The 17,490-nt window shown below is 45.1% G+C and overlaps 1 protein-coding gene across 7 annotated transcripts in view; it reads left to right on the top strand.

Annotated features, from left to right (window-relative positions):
• LOC147153028 (nuclear receptor coactivator 3-like) overlaps positions 1-17,490 on the top strand; it is a 58,921-nt gene that overhangs the window by 33,285 nt on the left and 8,146 nt on the right. For 3 of the 7 annotated variants that reach the window (XM_086017910.1, XM_086018011.1, XM_086017919.1), the window contains 13 exons: positions 1,391-1,469; positions 6,814-6,921; positions 8,121-8,281; positions 9,581-9,678; positions 9,761-9,935; positions 12,474-12,656; positions 13,859-13,945; positions 14,067-14,207; positions 14,345-14,492; positions 15,158-15,663; positions 15,752-16,848; positions 16,955-17,084; positions 17,205-17,363. In XM_086017910.1, coding sequence (XP_085874036.1) covers positions 6,830-6,921; positions 8,121-8,281; positions 9,581-9,678; positions 9,761-9,935; positions 12,474-12,656; positions 13,859-13,945; positions 14,067-14,207; positions 14,345-14,492; positions 15,158-15,663; positions 15,752-16,848; positions 16,955-17,084; positions 17,205-17,363 — 2,977 coding nt within the window. In that variant the 5' untranslated portion in view covers positions 1,391-1,469; positions 6,814-6,829. Of the gene's footprint in view, positions 1-1,390; positions 1,470-4,785; positions 5,021-6,813; positions 6,922-8,120; positions 8,282-9,580; positions 9,679-9,760; positions 9,936-12,473; positions 12,657-13,858; positions 13,946-14,066; positions 14,208-14,344; positions 14,493-15,157; positions 15,664-15,751; positions 16,849-16,954; positions 17,085-17,204; positions 17,364-17,490 lie in introns of those variants that run through there. The other 4 variants (XM_086017928.1, XM_086018182.1, XM_086018096.1 and 1 more) reach the window with 2 other exon arrangements.

Below are 17,490 nucleotides of genomic sequence, written 5' to 3'. Positions count from 1 at the left end.
CAGAGGCACAGCAACAAGATGAACATGAGCCATGTTGGTGGTGTGCTTTACAGATGACAGGGAGTCATGGAAACGCCCAGCGCTCTCCATGGTTACAACTCAATTCCCCCACGGGATCTCTCCTGTGATTGTTGAGACCGTGCACTTAAGCTGTGCCAACAACCCCGAGTGGCCAAAACACACACACACACACGCTGTACCACCACACGGTGGATCTTATCAAGATTTAAATTGACACAAATTAACCTATTAGGTTTCTTTTGGGATGACAATGGCAGGGTTTAGCCCATAAAATGTTTTTGTTTCTCTTCAGCCATAAAGCGTAATATGATATTTGCCATCTAATAGAACAAATATGCAGTTACTGGCTTCATTTTGCTGTGAAAGCAACAGCTAGGAGTAATTGGCTGTTTTTTGCTCCCAGGGTGTCTTTAGAATTGCACTGGATTCTACTTTGAATCCACATTGTTTTGCTGCTCAGTACAACTGCAATGTTAACGAGGAAGTCAACTGAAAAATGTTCTTTATAAGAATATGTTCTATGCAGGCGCATTAGTCTAATCATGGCATTCTGATTAATATTGCGTTTGTGGAATATGAGTAAAGCAGTAAAATCCATCCATTTTTGTTCCTGTCAAGGGGCGGCCATTTTGTCATTTCTGTCGACTGAAAACAACAACTCAGGGCTCAGGTAATGACCAATCACAGCTCAGCTTCAGAAAACAGGTCAGCCATGATTGGTCGTTACCTGAGCCCTGAGCATCTGTGATGTCATTTTCAGTCGACAGAAGTGACAAAATGGCTGCTGGGGGCAAAAAACGGATGGATTTTGCTGCTTAACTCATATTCCAGAAACGCAATATTAATCACAATCCTGCGTTTTGACTAGTGGATGCTCATAGAACATATTTTTATAATTATTTTGGGGGATTGACTTTCCCTTTGAACAGTAAAATCCTCCTGTTTTTGTCCATCTCAGGGGGCAGCCATTTTGGCACTTGTTGTCGACTAAAATTGACACCACAGTGGCTAGGGCTCAGATAACGAACGATCATGGCCTAGCTTCAGAAAACGGGTGAGCCGTTATTGGTCAATACCTGAGCCCTGAGCAACTGCAGTGTCATTTTCAGTCGACAGAAGTGACAAAATGGCCACATTACGACATATCGGACGGTACCTTCTTACATGGCTGTTTCAAACAATGTGTTTGGATCACTCAATTGTCATGGCTCATGGTTGGCATGAGGTTCAATAAGCCTCCTTTGCATGCGTTTTTGGCACTGAAATTAAGTCTTAAAGTTGTAACATCCATTATCTTGTAATATATGCTGTTAACTGTGTTGCCGTATTGAATGTTCTACTTTTTTACTCTCATTTCGTTTCCCTCCAGATTCCACTGACCAGCCACCATCAGAAGGGGTCAGGGGGAGTGGGGGTCTAGTTGTCAATCACCTCAGCCCGGACATAAGGTGGGCTATTATCCTACGTGGTTGGCATGGCAACTGTGTACCAGGTTGACAGAGTTTCTTGTTGTTGCCACATTCTTGCAGCATCCTGACCTAAAACACAGCCGCGTGTGTTTTCTGATGCGAATGTTTTATGGAGGTGTGTTGGCGGGTTTGAGCCTTTGTCAGGATTTCCATCAAGGCACGGAGGTGGGTTCGCTCAGCGGCGGCTCGAAAATGAGGGAAACAAAAGGGGAAGCTTTTCAGGCAGATGAGAAAATGAAGTGTGGGGAGGCAGCGTATACACAGAAGGAGAAATCAAATTATTTCTTGTGCTCCGCCTGCCGTTGTGACTGAAGGAGAGCATTAATCTTTTACCTCCGTCGGCAGGTGACACCACAGGAGCGCGTGCGCAGACTTAACTAAATCACACTGGCTTTCATTCACACGCTGCTGCTGATGCTCTGTTATTGCACAGATAACAAGATGAATACATTTGAGGCCAGCGAGAGGGTCAATTCGAGGCGGGGCATGCGATAACTGCAGAGGGTACGGGGGGAAAAAGGTTCATTTTGACCAAGTGAAGTGATCGGGAAGTGAAACATTTTTCAAAAGATGGCTGTGCTGAACAACAATTTATCAGTTGGGTAACATACAAATCTACTTTTTTAGTTAAAAACAAAAACAATAAAAGAATGCATCAGCCATTTTTAAAGGAAAACAATCAAAGTTGTCAGCATGCTGGATTTGACTATTTGATTTACTATATTTAGACACTCTAGTGAACCCTATTTATAATTTCTTTTTATTATTTATTTTATAATTTATAATGAATTTTTTAATGGGTCAGAGTTTACTGATACTTTCTTGAAATATGTAATAACTTATTCTTTCCTTGTCTTTAATATGATTTGCCAACTATTTTCTATAGCCAATTCAACGTGAGGGCAAAATCAATTGTACTGTATATAAATAATAATCCCAAACTATCACAGATGCGTATTATTGAGAGTAGCAAAACTGAGTGATATATTTTAACAATAGCCAAGTAGTGACGTAAACCCTACATTCTAGCTGCGCTTAACATGTTGTTGGGCAGCAGTAAAGAAACATTTGTCAACTGATAAAGACACGGTTAAAAGTTACAGAAGTTGAGTCAGGACTGCTAATGCTAAATGCTAATATAAATCAACGCTTGAAATGAACAGTGTCTGATCATTTTAGTGTAGAGTGTGTACACTCACTGCAAACAACTCTTGTACCTTCAACGGGATTTTTGAATTTCTAATTTTAAGGTCGACGCTCCGGTATTCTAACTCTTCTGCTGCCGCTCGTGCTACTTCACTGATGTTTGCATGGCCAACGGGGCCCTGTGCCTCTTGTTTTGTCAACCGAGATTACAAAGGAATGACTGGCATGACCGAGGGCCACCATGAGACCCTGTGCAGTGTGCGTCGTGAACTCAAACCCTTTGCTGATTGTTTATTCCAAATGCGTATATTGGATAGCTGCCAAGGCAACTTTCATAGTTGGTCGTCATTCCATCTATTTTCTAGAGCTTGTCCTCTTCAGGTTTGACGAGCAACCATTCACACTCACGTGGCTGTTGATGACTGTTGATGACATGGTGCAGGGCACGTACGCCACTGTGTCAATCTGTGACGTTCCTCGCATGATGGCTGAGCTTTTATGACATCATATCTGCTCCTCTTATCAAGCTTGAGTTGCCTCCCCAACTCTCATTGATGCATTGTAAGACATTCCAAACCACCTGATGTTGTCTTTGGGTGTGCGCAACCAAAGTACAGAGTGTGTAGAGTACAAATGAAAATATGGTTAGCTGCGGTGCTCCTCGGTTGTCCTCTCCGGTTTTTAAAGATCTCCGTTAACGTGATGGTGTTTGGTTTGTGTTATGTTATAACAGTCGTTTTGGTAGCAAGTCTTCATTATTAGCAGGGATGTTTGATAACACTTTTTTCCAGACCAATACCAGTATGACTACTCAACCATAGAGTAGTCACCGATACCAAGTACCGATACCACTAGTTTTTTTTCAATGCATAAAATTACCCCAAAACAATGACAGGTCATTTTAAAGGAAGCCCAATGTATCTCAGTTGTCCTTGAAATTGAATGCAATTAATGACAACGTTCTAGTATCTTTTTCTATTTCTATACATATACTTATGTCCATGTCAGACATGTATACATTTAGTTACCGATCGTAAAACTGCCACAAGAGTACCAATACCTACAAACATGGCCCGGGTATCAGCCCGATACCGATGCCTGATATCGGTACTCGCCCATTCATAATTATTAGGCAAGGCAATTTTATTTATATAGCACACTTCATACACAAGGCAACTCAATGCGCTTCACACAAGTGACACAAGCAAAAGCACAACGACTACAAGCACTTACACACAGCTAAAGACAGTCAAAGGCAAAGCAAAGAGAACAAAAGTAGGTTACTAAGAATTATTTAAAAAAATGACATTGACAACATTTGAACGCATTTACAAGCAGAGTAAAGAAATAAAAAAGTAGCTTTCTAAAATGACTGACAGTACAATTTATTTAAAATGCTTAGAAGACCTTAATCAAAGGGATTGGGGGTGCAATTGAAAAGTATTTACACTCTGGCCTGACTTCTTATTCCACTTGCGTGCATCATAACAGCTAAATGCCACTTCACCATGTTTGTTATTAAACCTGGGCTTCACTAATTGAACCGAGTCAGCAAACCTCAGAGCCCTGCTGTGTTTTATGTTCAATCAGCATTTCTTTGAATGCATTCAGGACCCAAACCATTCAGCGATTTCTGATTATTAGCATCCGTAACCTGCATTTATGGGGACATTTTTGCACGTTTTTGGAGCCGGACCAATTCAGGCAAGCTTTATTGTGCTGGTCTTTTAGTCTTAGCTTCAGTCACATGGCTTCTTTAAATCGCCATCCCTCCCTCAACTCTGCCCAACAGCATCTCCTATTTCCCTGGCTCGCCGTCTTCTTCTTCGCCCTGCAACCCCCCCCCACCCCCGCCCCCGCTGCTGCATTGTGCCCAACATGGCCAGGCTGCCTCTCTGCCACCAGGTCCCACTGCCTGTGGCGTGTAATTGACTTTATCCCTGCACTGGAAAAAGCGGGCGGCCCGCGCCAGGCTGGAGGTGACCCATTTCCCCCGGGCATTCTGCAGCCTCCTAATCAACCATTCTCTGGGGCCGTTTCATTCGCTCCACAATTAGAGCAACTCCCTTTTGGAGAGCTCCATCAAGAGGTTGGCAAGCAGGCGGGCAGATGGGCTGAAGGGGTAGCGGCAAAGGGAGACTTTTTTTTTTTTTTTTTTTTTTGGTCCAAGCCTGACTTTGTACCTCTGCGTTGGACCTCATCTCCAGCAGGTGTGCTGATTGTCTCGGAAAGACACGCAGGTAGCGAGCAGACAAAAAGCAACGAGGCTGACAGACAGCTGGAAGGAGATGCTCGAGAGGGACTGAAAGGGAAATCTGAGTGAGAATCTCCAAAGCAGGAAGGAAATTCAGCATGAGAATCTGGACATGTTTAGAGGAAGCTTGGTGAGAATTCGCTTTTGTTTGCCTTGTAAGGGAACACAACAGTTTCACCTGCCTGAAGCAGCCAATTATGTAATTAGCCCCATCTTAACCAAATCCAAATGTTGACAACTCAAGTCAGCGAAAGATGATCCCGCTGCATGCTGTTTGTTCTCTTCTTGGGAGGAATAAATGAAACATTTTGCAGAGGGCATCAGGAGACGACGGTGCGTGATGATGAAATGGGACGCCGTCGTCTCCCTGCCGTCGTTGGTGTGGAATTGCTATGCAGCAGAGGCGCTACTCTGGTCCGAGGATAACCATGTAATCAATGAAATGAAAAAGCCGCTCTGGCTGTGAAGGTTAAGAGGGTTACTGGTGGCTTTCCGGCCGCGCTTTGCGCCGCACATGCGTGTGTGGCGCACTCGTGCTCAATCTTCTCTCCCCTCACCTGTTTGACATGCCTATCTACTGACCGCCCCACGCCCCCTCCCTCAGCCCACTCTTCTCCCTGGTATTTCTATTCCTCTGCATGTTCTCGCTCTCCCCCTTCCTCCTACCTCTCCCCAGTGTCTGTCGCTGTCACTGTGGCAAAGAAAGTGACCAATCAGAGCTCAAGTCACAGCAGCGGCTTCTCCCTCCCGCCCGTGTATCTTCCATTCCTTCCCTCTTCCTTCTCCTCTTCCTCCTCCTCCTCCTCCTCCTCTCTTTCCATCTGCTTCGCCTCCCAACAACCTTTATCGGCTCACTTCCTGGAGACGAAACGTGATGCCGTGATGCATTATGGGAGACAGACGGCTGTCTAACGGGACTTAGTTGTGCAGCGTGGCTTTTCATCAGAGACACTGCTAATCCTGTATGTGTGTGTGTGTGTGTGTGTGTGAGCGAGCACCATATGAGCTGATGAACTCCCACATACACAGTCCCACACACAAATACACAAACAAACAATCTCACGTTTGTTCGCTCAGCGGAAGAGGCCGGGCAGACGGGTTTGTGTTTGTCATTCCCTGCCAGCAGATTACGATATGCGTGATATGAGCATATTTTGTCCTGATAATTACAATTTACAACTTGCCCCACATTGTTTATACTGACTTTATTAGGATGATTCACGATTCACATACTCGTGAATCAGAATAAGAGCCACATAACTACTTTGTAGTTGGGATGGACCGATTATCGGCCAGGTCAATTATCGGTGCCGATGTTCTGCATTTTGACAAATATCGGTATCTGTCTTTTTTTTTTGCCGATATCAATTTGAAACTGTGTTAACTTCAAGGAACTATTTCATGTACATTTTCAGTTAACTGTATGAGATTCTGCTGACCCTGGCGACATTCTGCACCTTTTTGTTTTTTGTTTGAAATCAAAACAAAGTTAAGTGAAATGTTAAAATTTCTGTCATTTTGAAATTTGGGAGAACTTTATTTACTGTAGAAAATATATGGAGCTATTGTTTAAGTTTTCATTTAATATTAGAAGCCGTGCTGCTGACACTGGGAGCTCCCCGAACTTTGTTAGAATTTTTCAACAAAGATGTATATTGTCAAAAACTTATAATAATAATTAAAAAAAATCAACATTATGCAAATCTGAAAAAAATGTTCAATGAACATATGCCTAAATACGTTGAAATGAAGTTACGTTTTAATTTTTGTTAATTTTTGATGCCAACATTTTCCTTTTTACTAAATGAATATCGGCTCCAAATATCTTTGACGACTAATAATCTGTATCGGCCCTGAAAAAAACACATCATTTTATCTCTACTTTTGCAGTATTATTAAAATGTTATTTCTATCTTGGTGCAGGTGCTGATATGTGTACATGATGAGCAGCTTGGGGGAGAACTCCATGGAACCTCTGATCTCAGAAAACCGGAAACGCAAACTCTCCACTTGCGACACACCTGGCCTCGGGTGAGTGTAACGGATCAGCAAAATACAACATGTGATTACTTCAATGGTATTTCTAGACCGCCGTGATCAAATAACCTTCTGTCTTGAGAAATACTTAAAATGCCCTTTATAATTATTGGGACCACTGGTTAAGATGTGCTCTTTAGCTTTTTTTTTTCTAAATATCGGACCAAAATAAAAAAGTGGTAGCAGTAAATCCATTGTGTTATTCAAGTGCACTTATTCAGTGGGAAAAAAAATCCCACCTTAAGAAATAATTACTTCATATCAAATCATGCGTGCCGCAATAATTAGCATCCCTGATTTTAATACTTTGTACTTGCGTTTGTGGACTAAGAGTTAATCCACCCGCTTTTAGCCATCTCTCGGGGCGGCCATTTTGTCATTTCTGTCGACTGAAAATGACATCACGGTTGCTCAGGGCTCAGGGTGACGACCAATCCCAGCTCACCTGTTTCCTGAAGCTAAACCCTGAGTAACAGTGATGTCATTTTCAGTCAACAGCAAGTGACAAAATGGCTGCCCCCTGAGATGGCTAAAAATGGGTGCATTTTGCTGCTTAACTTATATTCCACAAACACAATATTAATCAGAATGCCATGTTTCAACTAGTGGGCCTGCATAGAACTTAAAGTAATGGAAATGAAAATATTCCGTTCTAGTCCCAGAACCAAGTCGCCTTCACACGCAGCTGGCACAGATGCCTGGACAGGAGCGGATGGCAGAGGCGACTGCCACATCTGCCCGCACAGACGCTCAGACAGCAGTTTTGTCCATCTTTTGCTGGCGCTGTGTTCCAAAAACAGGCTTCGACGTACCGCGACGCTCTGCTGCGTGCAGCGGCAGAAATGGGAGCGCTGCATTTCCATGGTCGTAGGAACGGAAGTCTATTCCCTTGTTCTGCAAAGAAAAGACTGTTTTTACGGATTTTCCGAAGAGAGTAAAACAGCCCAATAAAAACTATTTGTGAGGGCATGCGCTCAGCCCCGCCAGCGATAGCACACTGCACACAGATGTAACCACGACACATTCTGGTAAAACTAAAAACTAGTCAAACTATTTTCGCCCCTTATTAATCTCAACTCAGAGAAAAGGAGAGAAGCGTATGAGTGTGTACACTGGAAGAGCATCAAATAAACAGGCCGTAATGGGTCGTTGCTCGCAGCTTTCACTCAACTCCTGCACGTTACCACCTGCAGGAGTGACAGGAAGCGGCGGGAGCAGGAAAGCAAGTACATCGAGGAGCTGGCCGAGCTGATCTCGGCCAACCTCAGCGACATCGACAGTTTCAATGTCAAACCGGACAAATGCGCCATCCTCAAAGAGACGGTGCGGCAGATCCGACAGATCAAAGAACAGGGTGAGTTGTCTGACTGATTGTTTGCAAGTTGTGTGGCGCCGAGAGTGTTGGGAAACGCACGCACGCACAAATACACTTCAGAACCCAGGTGCAAGGGGGGGGGGGATCAGTAATTCATCTCCCTCAATTTCACAGATTCAACTGTTTATGTTTGTGAGGATGTGAGGAAACATTGGCAGAGCTTTGTGAACCTGTCATTTATGCATGGGTGTGTGTGTGGGAGGGTCGGGGGGTAGCAGCTGTGGACTGGCCTCATAAGGGGACGTTTAACTGAGCGTTTTGCAGGTAATCACATCCATTCTGCCAAAGTGCCAGATTACCAGTTGTGTTCAAGCTGCATTCCCGTTTCGGTTCCATTGGTGAAAATCTTTTGACTCTTAGCTAGAAGCAAGTTAAAGGTTAATTAGACGAGAGAATTAGTGGTGGTTGTTGTTGTGTTTCTGTGGGGGCTCAGTTGGAGTCTGCCACCTCGACAGGAAGGGGAAGAGGCTACAGCTGGCCCTGACTGGCTGCTGACAGGTTGCCATAGTTACAGGAAGTGGAGACAGACATGACACAGGCTTTTGGACTCATCTCGCGCTTCCTACCTGTTCTACTTCTCCCTGTCTCACTTTCGTATGCTTGTCGTGCAGGTTCTTATTTGGTTTGCTTGCTCCTGTTTGGTTGCGATATCTTTTGCGTCTCTATGTTCTCTTTTCTTTTCATACTCTCCTCTCCTGCCTTAACTTTTCAGTGCTCCAATTCAGGCAGTATTGTATTTCGCCTTATGCGTGGCTATTTTTGTCCCCATCCCCCGCCCCACTGAAATCTCCAAACGAGTGGCCACTATTGCGACAAAGCAAACGCCACCTGCATTTTTCCTCGTACCATTTATGATTGCAGTCATCTGTTTGTCTGGCTGTCTCTCCCAGCATCACCCCCACCCTCAATTCAGGTGCCTCGACTCCTGCCCCTGCACCATTACGGCTTGCAGAGCCTCTCTAGCTCTCTCCCACGCGCGCCTCTCTCCGCCTACCAGACACTTCCTCTGAGTCTGACACTGAATATAAAGCATGAGGTCGACTACTACCTGCTGCACATGCACCCAGCCCTCGATTCTTCCTGATGGGCTCCTTAGAGAAACCTGCCCCCTCGTATGCCTCCCTCCTTTACCTGGATATATATATATATATATATATATATTTAAAAAAAAAAAAATGATGCTTGAGAAACACTGCCCCCTGCTGGATTAGCTTTCACGGAGAATGCCAGTGTTTTTTTCCACGTGTTTCAATACAATTCCATTGTCTTCCCTTGCAGGAAAGGCTTCCATCAGCGACGATGTTCAGAAATCTGACGTTTCCTCAACAGGTCAGGGTGTCATTGACAAAGACCACCTAGGGCCTCTTCTGCTGCAGGTGAGTCCAGTTAGCCTCCTTACTCATTGTCAAATCAACTTTCAATTGGACAAGTGTTGACTCGCTGTCACCGCGCCGTCAGGCTTTGGATGGCTTCCTGTTTGTGGTGAACCGAGAGGGCAGCATTGTGTTTGTGTCGGACAACGTGACCCAGTACCTGCAGTACAAGCAGGACGAGCTCATCAATACCAGCGTCTACAACATTCTACACGAAGAAGACAGGGAGGAGTTTCACAAGAACCTGCCCAAGACCAACAGTGAGATTCAAACATGCGCACACACATGCACGCGATGTCTCTCAGCCAAGCTGCGGTCTCACTTCACGCCTACAACTAAGAGTGGTTGGTTGGATGGTTTTGGAAAACGACTATTATTAACTTTGAAGATTATTGGGCAAATGTTGTATGTCGTATCGATTACAGGCTAATCAACAAAACGTGATATCATTTTGATGGAAAATTTGTACAGTCGTAGATTGAGTTCCGTACGTTCTTACGTTCTGGTCAGCCTCACATTATGTGACTTGCTTAAAGTGGAAGTCAACCCAAACATATTTTTTTCCAGAATATGTTCTACGCAGGCCCAAACACGGCATTCTGATTAATATTGCGTTTGTAGAATATGAAAAATCCACCTTTTATTAAGTTAGCTCAGGACATTTTATCGCTTCCGTTGACTGAAGCTGAAATCACAGTTGCTCAGGGCTCAGTTAACGACCAATCATGGCTCAGCTTCAGAAAACAGTTGAGCCGTGATTGGTTGTTATCTGAGCCCTGAGCAACTTCGATGTCATCTTCACTCGACAGAAGTGACAAAATGGCCGCCCCCTCAGATGGCAAAAAGTATATTCCACAAACACAATATTAATCAGAATGCCATATATCAACTAGTGGGCCTGCATAGAACATATTCTGGAAAAAAACTACGTTTGAGTCGACTTCAGGCCGCACCCTGAGATGGCTAAAAAGGGGTGGATTTTGCTGCTTGACTCATATTTCACAAACGCAATATCAATCAGAATGCCATGTTTCAACTAGTTGATTTCCCCTTTAAGTCAGATATTCATCTTTTGATCTGGCTTCAGTATACACCACAAACAAAGGCATGGACCTTGCCATTCCAATTCTTCTGTATGTCCCGACGCTGCATTTCTGCTCAGAAATACAACTTGACATCATCCACAAGGCAAAGGTAGAAACCGAAGTTGCCCAAGTGGATACGCCTACTCTTACTTATTCACGGGAATTCAGTTCTGGATTATGCTCCGTCGTGCTAATGAGAAGCTCCTGGGAAGCGTCTTTTCCCGAGAACTCACAACACACCTGACACAAACACACATGTGAATGGAAGCGCCTACCCACTCGTTGCAAAGCAGGCAGCGTGGCGCAGCTGTCAGTCACACTCAGTGGTCCAGACAGTGTAAAACAGGCCTGAGCTTTATTCAGATCCCACGGCAGCCATCTGGAAACGACTCACTGCCGAATAATGCACCTCCGCGCGCTCCTCTTACTTCAATCAATTTGAATGTGCGTGAATGTCATTATATTACATTTACATGCTAAAGACGGGTATCGTGCGGTATGCATTCATTCAGCCCCGCGAGGGTGCACAGAGCACTATTTATGAAGTTGATCGGTGATGACTATTTGTTTGACTGAGCCCGCCGCTTAATGAACAACACTGCAGCATTACGTTTGAAACAACAACGGCTCTGGCCTTTTGTCCTGCACTTTTCCTGTATTCCGTCCCCTTTTGTCTCCTCTTCCCTCTCCTCGTATACCTCTCCCGACTTTCTCACCTTGATTCACACAGACTGAGATGGCTGCCAAATAAGCTGAATCTCACACTTGGCCACTTTACAGCACGCTTGTGTCCGCGCTCCCGGCCCTCGTTGTGTCTCGCTCTGCTGCTCGCCGCCATCATTAGGCTTCCGGAGCCGTGAATGAAATGACCTCTCGCTGCACATTCCTGCGGGATGACCACTGACCACGCCATCTACAGTTAAATACACAAAAACTCCTCAGATCAATAACAGGAATGTGGGCTGTGTTTTTGTACTGAGCTGATTTTTTTAATTTATTAGGGACATCATTTGCCCCGCGACTATGCTGGACTTTGTCGGTCGAGATGAAACAAAAAAAAAAAAAAAAAAAACTAACACTATCAGCTTGCCCCAACAACTCCCCAGCTCCATTTGCTATATCCAATGACCCTCTTGACATATCTCTAGTCCATATCCTCCCTGCACCTGCCAGACAGAAACCTCCCTCCTGCCAACAATTCAAGGTCTTGAGACTTCACACAGACCTTGCCAAGATGGTTTCTGTTTTCTCTGAGAAGTTTGGCTTCCTCTTGTCTTCTTCCTCTGCCCTCCCCTGAAGGTGACCCCTGCTCTGCCTTGCCGTGCCACACGTGTGTGAGTGTGTGTCTTGGGGGGGGGGGGGGGGACAGTCAGTGAGTGTAATGAAGAGTCAGGACCCTAATGAGGATAGATGACAGAGTGTACCTGGCCTCGGAGTGCACTTAGAAGGAGAGGTATTGGAAATCGACACCTTAGCTACAATAATCCCATGGTCCATTTAGCCGGGATCCGAACATCAGGAGAGACTCCTGCTTCTCAATTTGAGTAGGGAAGTGCACATTTCAATGTGGTCTGTTTCTTTTTTCTGCGAGTGTTTTTGTGACATTTAATTGCAGACTGTGAGAATACACATGCGGGTATTTTGTTCAGTGCTGGGAGTTTGGGAAAAATCGTTGTTGTTTTTTTTTCTTGTCCTTTTTTTGTCCTTCTCTAGTAAATGGAGTGTCGTGGGGAAACGAGGCAGCCCGACAAAAGAGTCACACCTTCAATTGCCGAATGCTTGTCAAATTTGGCCACGCCCATGGCGCTATGGAGGAGGGACCGGGAGGGCCACGCTATGAGACCATGCAGTGTTTTGCCCTTACGCAACCAAAGGCCATGATTGAGGAGGGTGAAGGTACAGCAGGCATACATCGCAACTTTTTGCATGCAATTATTGGGGTTTTTTTCAATTATTGCGACCATTGACCACCTTTAGATCGTGGAAATGAACATGAGGCATATCTACAGTAAATTGAGGATGACACTATGATATGCCTTCCTCTGAAGATGAGCCATGATTAGTTGTTTCCTGAGCCCTGAGCAACTGTGATGTCATTTTCAGTTGACAGCGAATGACAAAATGGCCAAAATGGACAACAAATACGTGTAGATTTTGCTGCTTAACGCATATTCCACAAACACAATATCAATCAGAATGCCGTGTTTAGACTAGTGGGGCTGCATGCAACATAATGTTGTAAAGACAATTTTCATCTTTAAATACAATCAATAGAGTGACAAGTTTAGTTGAATGATGAAAGGAAAAGTCTAAAACCCTTATTAAATGAAAGAACACTACTACTTTTGTAGAATGAACTCAGTGAATGATAACGTGAGGTAGTGCCAGGAGACCCAAGGCTACATGGTTAGAACGTAAGAAGGAACAAAAAAATGTTATCTACTTAGATTAAAATGCATCCATTACTGCAGACAGTAAATTGGTGTCTGAGCCAGACACATTATTTAATTTATTTTGAGGTAGGAACCAGTCCAGCCTCTGAAAACACACCCCAGATTAACCAAATGTGTAGGTTTGGAGAGATAGTGATGCACTAACCCTAGCTAGGGGAACTTCACTCTGGTCACTTTGTACCAGTCTCTCTCTAGACATGAGTGATTATTCTTAATCTGTCAATAGATTAAAAACATTGGAGAGATTAGTTAATTATGCTATGCAATTAATTGATCTAATTAATCAATGTTTTTATCTCACTTAATAATTGCTGAGAAAAGCACCAAAGCACCCCTAGCAGCCAATCAGTGTCCACTTCAGGGTGGACCATTGTTTTCTACACCTCAGACAACTCAAGCACAAGCCCCCTGTATCAAAATGGATTTCATCATCATACAGAAAAATAGAAGTTAGAGATTAAGAATGAATTAATGCGATTAAAAAAAATAACTCTGACTATAATTAATTGATTGTTCAATTTTTCTGTATTGTGACAATTGTTTTGAATTTTTTTGTGTTTGAAAAAAAATAAAAAATAAATAAAATGTTAAAGCCCGAAATATATATATCGTAACACATTACTGCACGCGCTCTCCCTTTACTAGATCTGCAGTCATGTATGATCTGCGTGGCCCGTCGGGTTACAGCTATGGAGAGAACAGAGAGTTTCAATACAAGGCATGAGCTTTCAGGTGAGGACCAACACAGAACCGTTTTTTTCACCAAAGACCAAGTATTCAAGTGTGACTAACCCTCTCTCACTTGTCGCGCTTTCCCGTCCTCCATTTGTCCTCCCCCTACCCCCTCTGGCAGGTAAACTGATCCAGATTGACCAGACCTCTTTGCGAGCGTCAGTGCGTCCAGGCTGGGAGGATTTATTGAGGCGTTGCATCCAGATGTTCCTCCAGCACAGTGACGGGCAACCCTGGTCCCACAAACGCCACTATCACGAGGGTGCGTCACACACTAGTAATCGGCTACACTTTTCAAACATATTTCTCATCAATTGGGGCTCATCACAAATCCAAACAAATGATAATGGTGGACTTGGCTATTGTGCCATTGGCTCAACATGCGTCTTTTCTGTGCAGCCTTTTTGCAGGGCCACGCCGAGACACCGCTGTATCGCTTCTCCCTTTCCGACGGCACGCCGGTCACAGCCCAGACAAAGAGCAAACTGTACCGTCACCCAATGAGCAATGAACCACAGGGCTTCATCTCTACTCACCTCCTTCAGAGGTGAGATACTGGAAAGTAGGGGTGTCACAATTTGGTGATATCCTGTTATTAAAATTGCCACGATATATCGTCGTTGTCATGTCACGATATTAATAGCAGCAAATCTGTTTAAAAGCCCAAGTTGTTATCCATTTGTGCAGTTACAGCACCCTCTGGTGCTTAGGTCATTAGTGCAGTTTAATTTGATGCATGACTGACCAAGCCTATTTCTTAATGAATGCTGTTATTATGTACAAAAACTGAATATTGTGATGTTTTTATTTTTTTTAACATGAGCTCCTTTTTGTTGCAATATCGTGAGCTTTTATACAATATTGTGATCTTTTATATATCGCCACAATATCATGGTAATTATATCGTGAGGTTCATATAGTGATATTATCGTATTGTGACATTTAGCTATCGTACGGCTGATATCTCATATGCACTCTTAAAAAGCGCAAGCATATCTAACTTCTTAGCCATTCATAGAAACTGAATTAGCAGTTGAAGTAGCTTTTTATACATACAAGAAAGACGTGAACATTAAGAAGGCTCAATACAGCAGTAAATGTTGTAACTGGATTTGTATCAAGCTTCTGGAATTTCTAAAAAAAAAACCTTGCTGTGATGAATTGCTCTTTTTTTTTTTTTTTTCTTCTGATTTCTTTTCTCTGTCCAATCAGAGAACCTAATGGTTACCGCTCATCTCAGGGTGGGAACATGATGCCCAACGCCATGAGACAGCAACCCATGGGAGGCCCCAACCCAAATGCCCAAATGAACATGAACCCCAGTGGTGGGATGGTGATGGGGGGCATGGGCGGCATGAACAGGGGCTTCGGAATGAACGAGCATGGACACATGGGCCATATGGGTCACATGGCTCAGATGGGCGGATGCTCTGCATATGGAGGAAGTAGTGGGGCTGGGGGTGGAGCCATGGGTAACCGCATGATGCAGATGAGTCAGATGGGACATATGAGTCAAATGAGTCCCATGAATAACCCAAGCCAAGGCATGCAGCACCACCCGCATCAGCCCGCTTTTCAGAGTAGCGGGGGCTTCGGGCTAAGTGGCTTGAACAGCCCTTCGGGAAGCCCTCGGATGGGTGCTCCCCAATCAGGACTCTTAATGTCTCCCAGAAATCGAGGAAGTCCGAAGATGGGCACCAATCAGTTTTCTCCTGGAGGTGAGTTGGTCCTTGTTGACCGGTGTCCAGAACATTTATGTTTATGTCGCCAACATGCTTGCTCGATTGTATTGTGGTTGTCTTTCAGGCATGCACTCTCCAATGGGTGGCATTAGCGGTGGTGGAGGAGGCGGTGGGAACACTACAACCTACTCCAGCAGCTCCCTTAACGCCTTACAAGCTATCAGTGAAGGAGTAGGGAACTCAGTCCCCTCCACACTGATGTCTCCTTCGCCAGTCCATAAACCAGATAGCTCTCCGAGTGTCCACTCCTCTTCTTCCTCTCAGCCAAACCAAATGGCCAAACCAAACCAGGATGGACCCAAAAGCCCAGTAGGAGGCTTGGGGCCGGGGCCGGGGCCGGGGCCTGGGCCTGGGCCCGGGCCCGGGCCTGGCGATCATCCCCACCCCTTGCACCATCATCAGCATCCACAGGCTGAAGGCCCTGGAGACAGACCCGACGGCCAGGCAGCCACAACACCTAAAGAGTTAGGAGACGGGGCCAGTGAGGCTCCTGCGGCATCTTCGGAGCCAACTCGAAGGGTACCAGAAAGTAAGGGCCATAGGAAATTGCTGCAGTTGCTGACTTCGCCGACCGAAGAGCTCGGAATAGGTGCAAGTGGACTTGCACTGCCTCCTGCCCCACAGCCATCAAACAACAGCAGTACTCCGGCAGCCTCAGAAAGTAAGGACCCCGCTGGGGGGATGACTAGCCCTTCATCCACTGGCGTGACCTCCTCTTCCTCTATTAATGCCAATTCCAATCAGACAAGTGGGTTAGGGGGGGGCTCCACATCAGCCAACTACACCGGCTCACTCCAAGAAAAGCACAAGATTCTCCACAAGCTACTCCAGAATGGCAATACACCCGATGAAGTAGCAAAGATCACAGCAGAGGCGACGGGCAAGGTGGCACTCGGCGGCCAAGAGGGCAGCGACGTCGGCCCCGGCTTAATCACTGAGCCCAAGCAGGAGCAGCTTAGCCCCAAGAAGGAGAAGACCCATGCCCTTCTCCACTATCTCCTCAACAAGGATGATTCCAAAGAGCCAGTGGACATCAAACCCAAACTGGAGGAACTCGACGGCAAGGGACCCTTGGGGCCTGCTTGCGGTCCGTCGCGTGGCGGCCCTGGCCATGTTCCTGAACATCACGAGAGCAAGATCAAGTCAGAACCACCTGATGATGTAAGTTCAGACCATGTTTCTTGGTTGTTGTTGTTGTTGATTTTGCCTCATCAACTGGACCCGCTTGAACCTTAATGGAATTCTTTCTACATTTTTTTTTGTCCAGTTGCACAACCTTGAGTCCATCCTGGGAGATCTTAGGGGGACCAGCTCAGATTTTTACTCGGATCAGGCGGGAGGTGCTGGGCCAAATGACGGCAACAAACCACAGGGTTGCCTTGATGAGAATCTTCAGGGTAAGCAACGGTATCTGTTTGTCAGTCATCACATGGCATGTCTAAGTTTCCGTTTCTCTCTAATCAAGTCTTCAAACAGTTGTAATTACTCACGTGACTGTGAATATTTTGTTTACTTAGAGAGTCCAGGATTGGGTCCAAGGTCTCGAGTGCCCTACCAGAGGGCCTTGTCCGTTGATGGGAAGCCTTCTGGTGGCCTTGGGGGGACAGGAAGGCGCCCCATGCTTGTCAAGCAAGAGAACATGATGGGTAGCCCAGATGGCTACCCAGGAAATATGGGTAGGTACAGTATTTTTTTTTTCATTTGTTGCATATTGTCTGTAGGCCTTTATTGGAATCTGCTAATCTATCTAATGTACAATGCGAAAATGAATTCCGTTTAGTCACGGACGCCTGATACCTTCTA

Source organism: Filicampus tigris, chromosome 1 (assembly GCF_054856515.1).
Source record: "Filicampus tigris isolate MCC_2025a chromosome 1, RoL_Ftig_1.0, whole genome shotgun sequence".
NCBI classification, from domain to species: domain Eukaryota; kingdom Metazoa; phylum Chordata; class Actinopteri; order Syngnathiformes; family Syngnathidae; genus Filicampus; species Filicampus tigris.
This window is presented reverse-complemented; position numbering and strand designations above follow the sequence as displayed.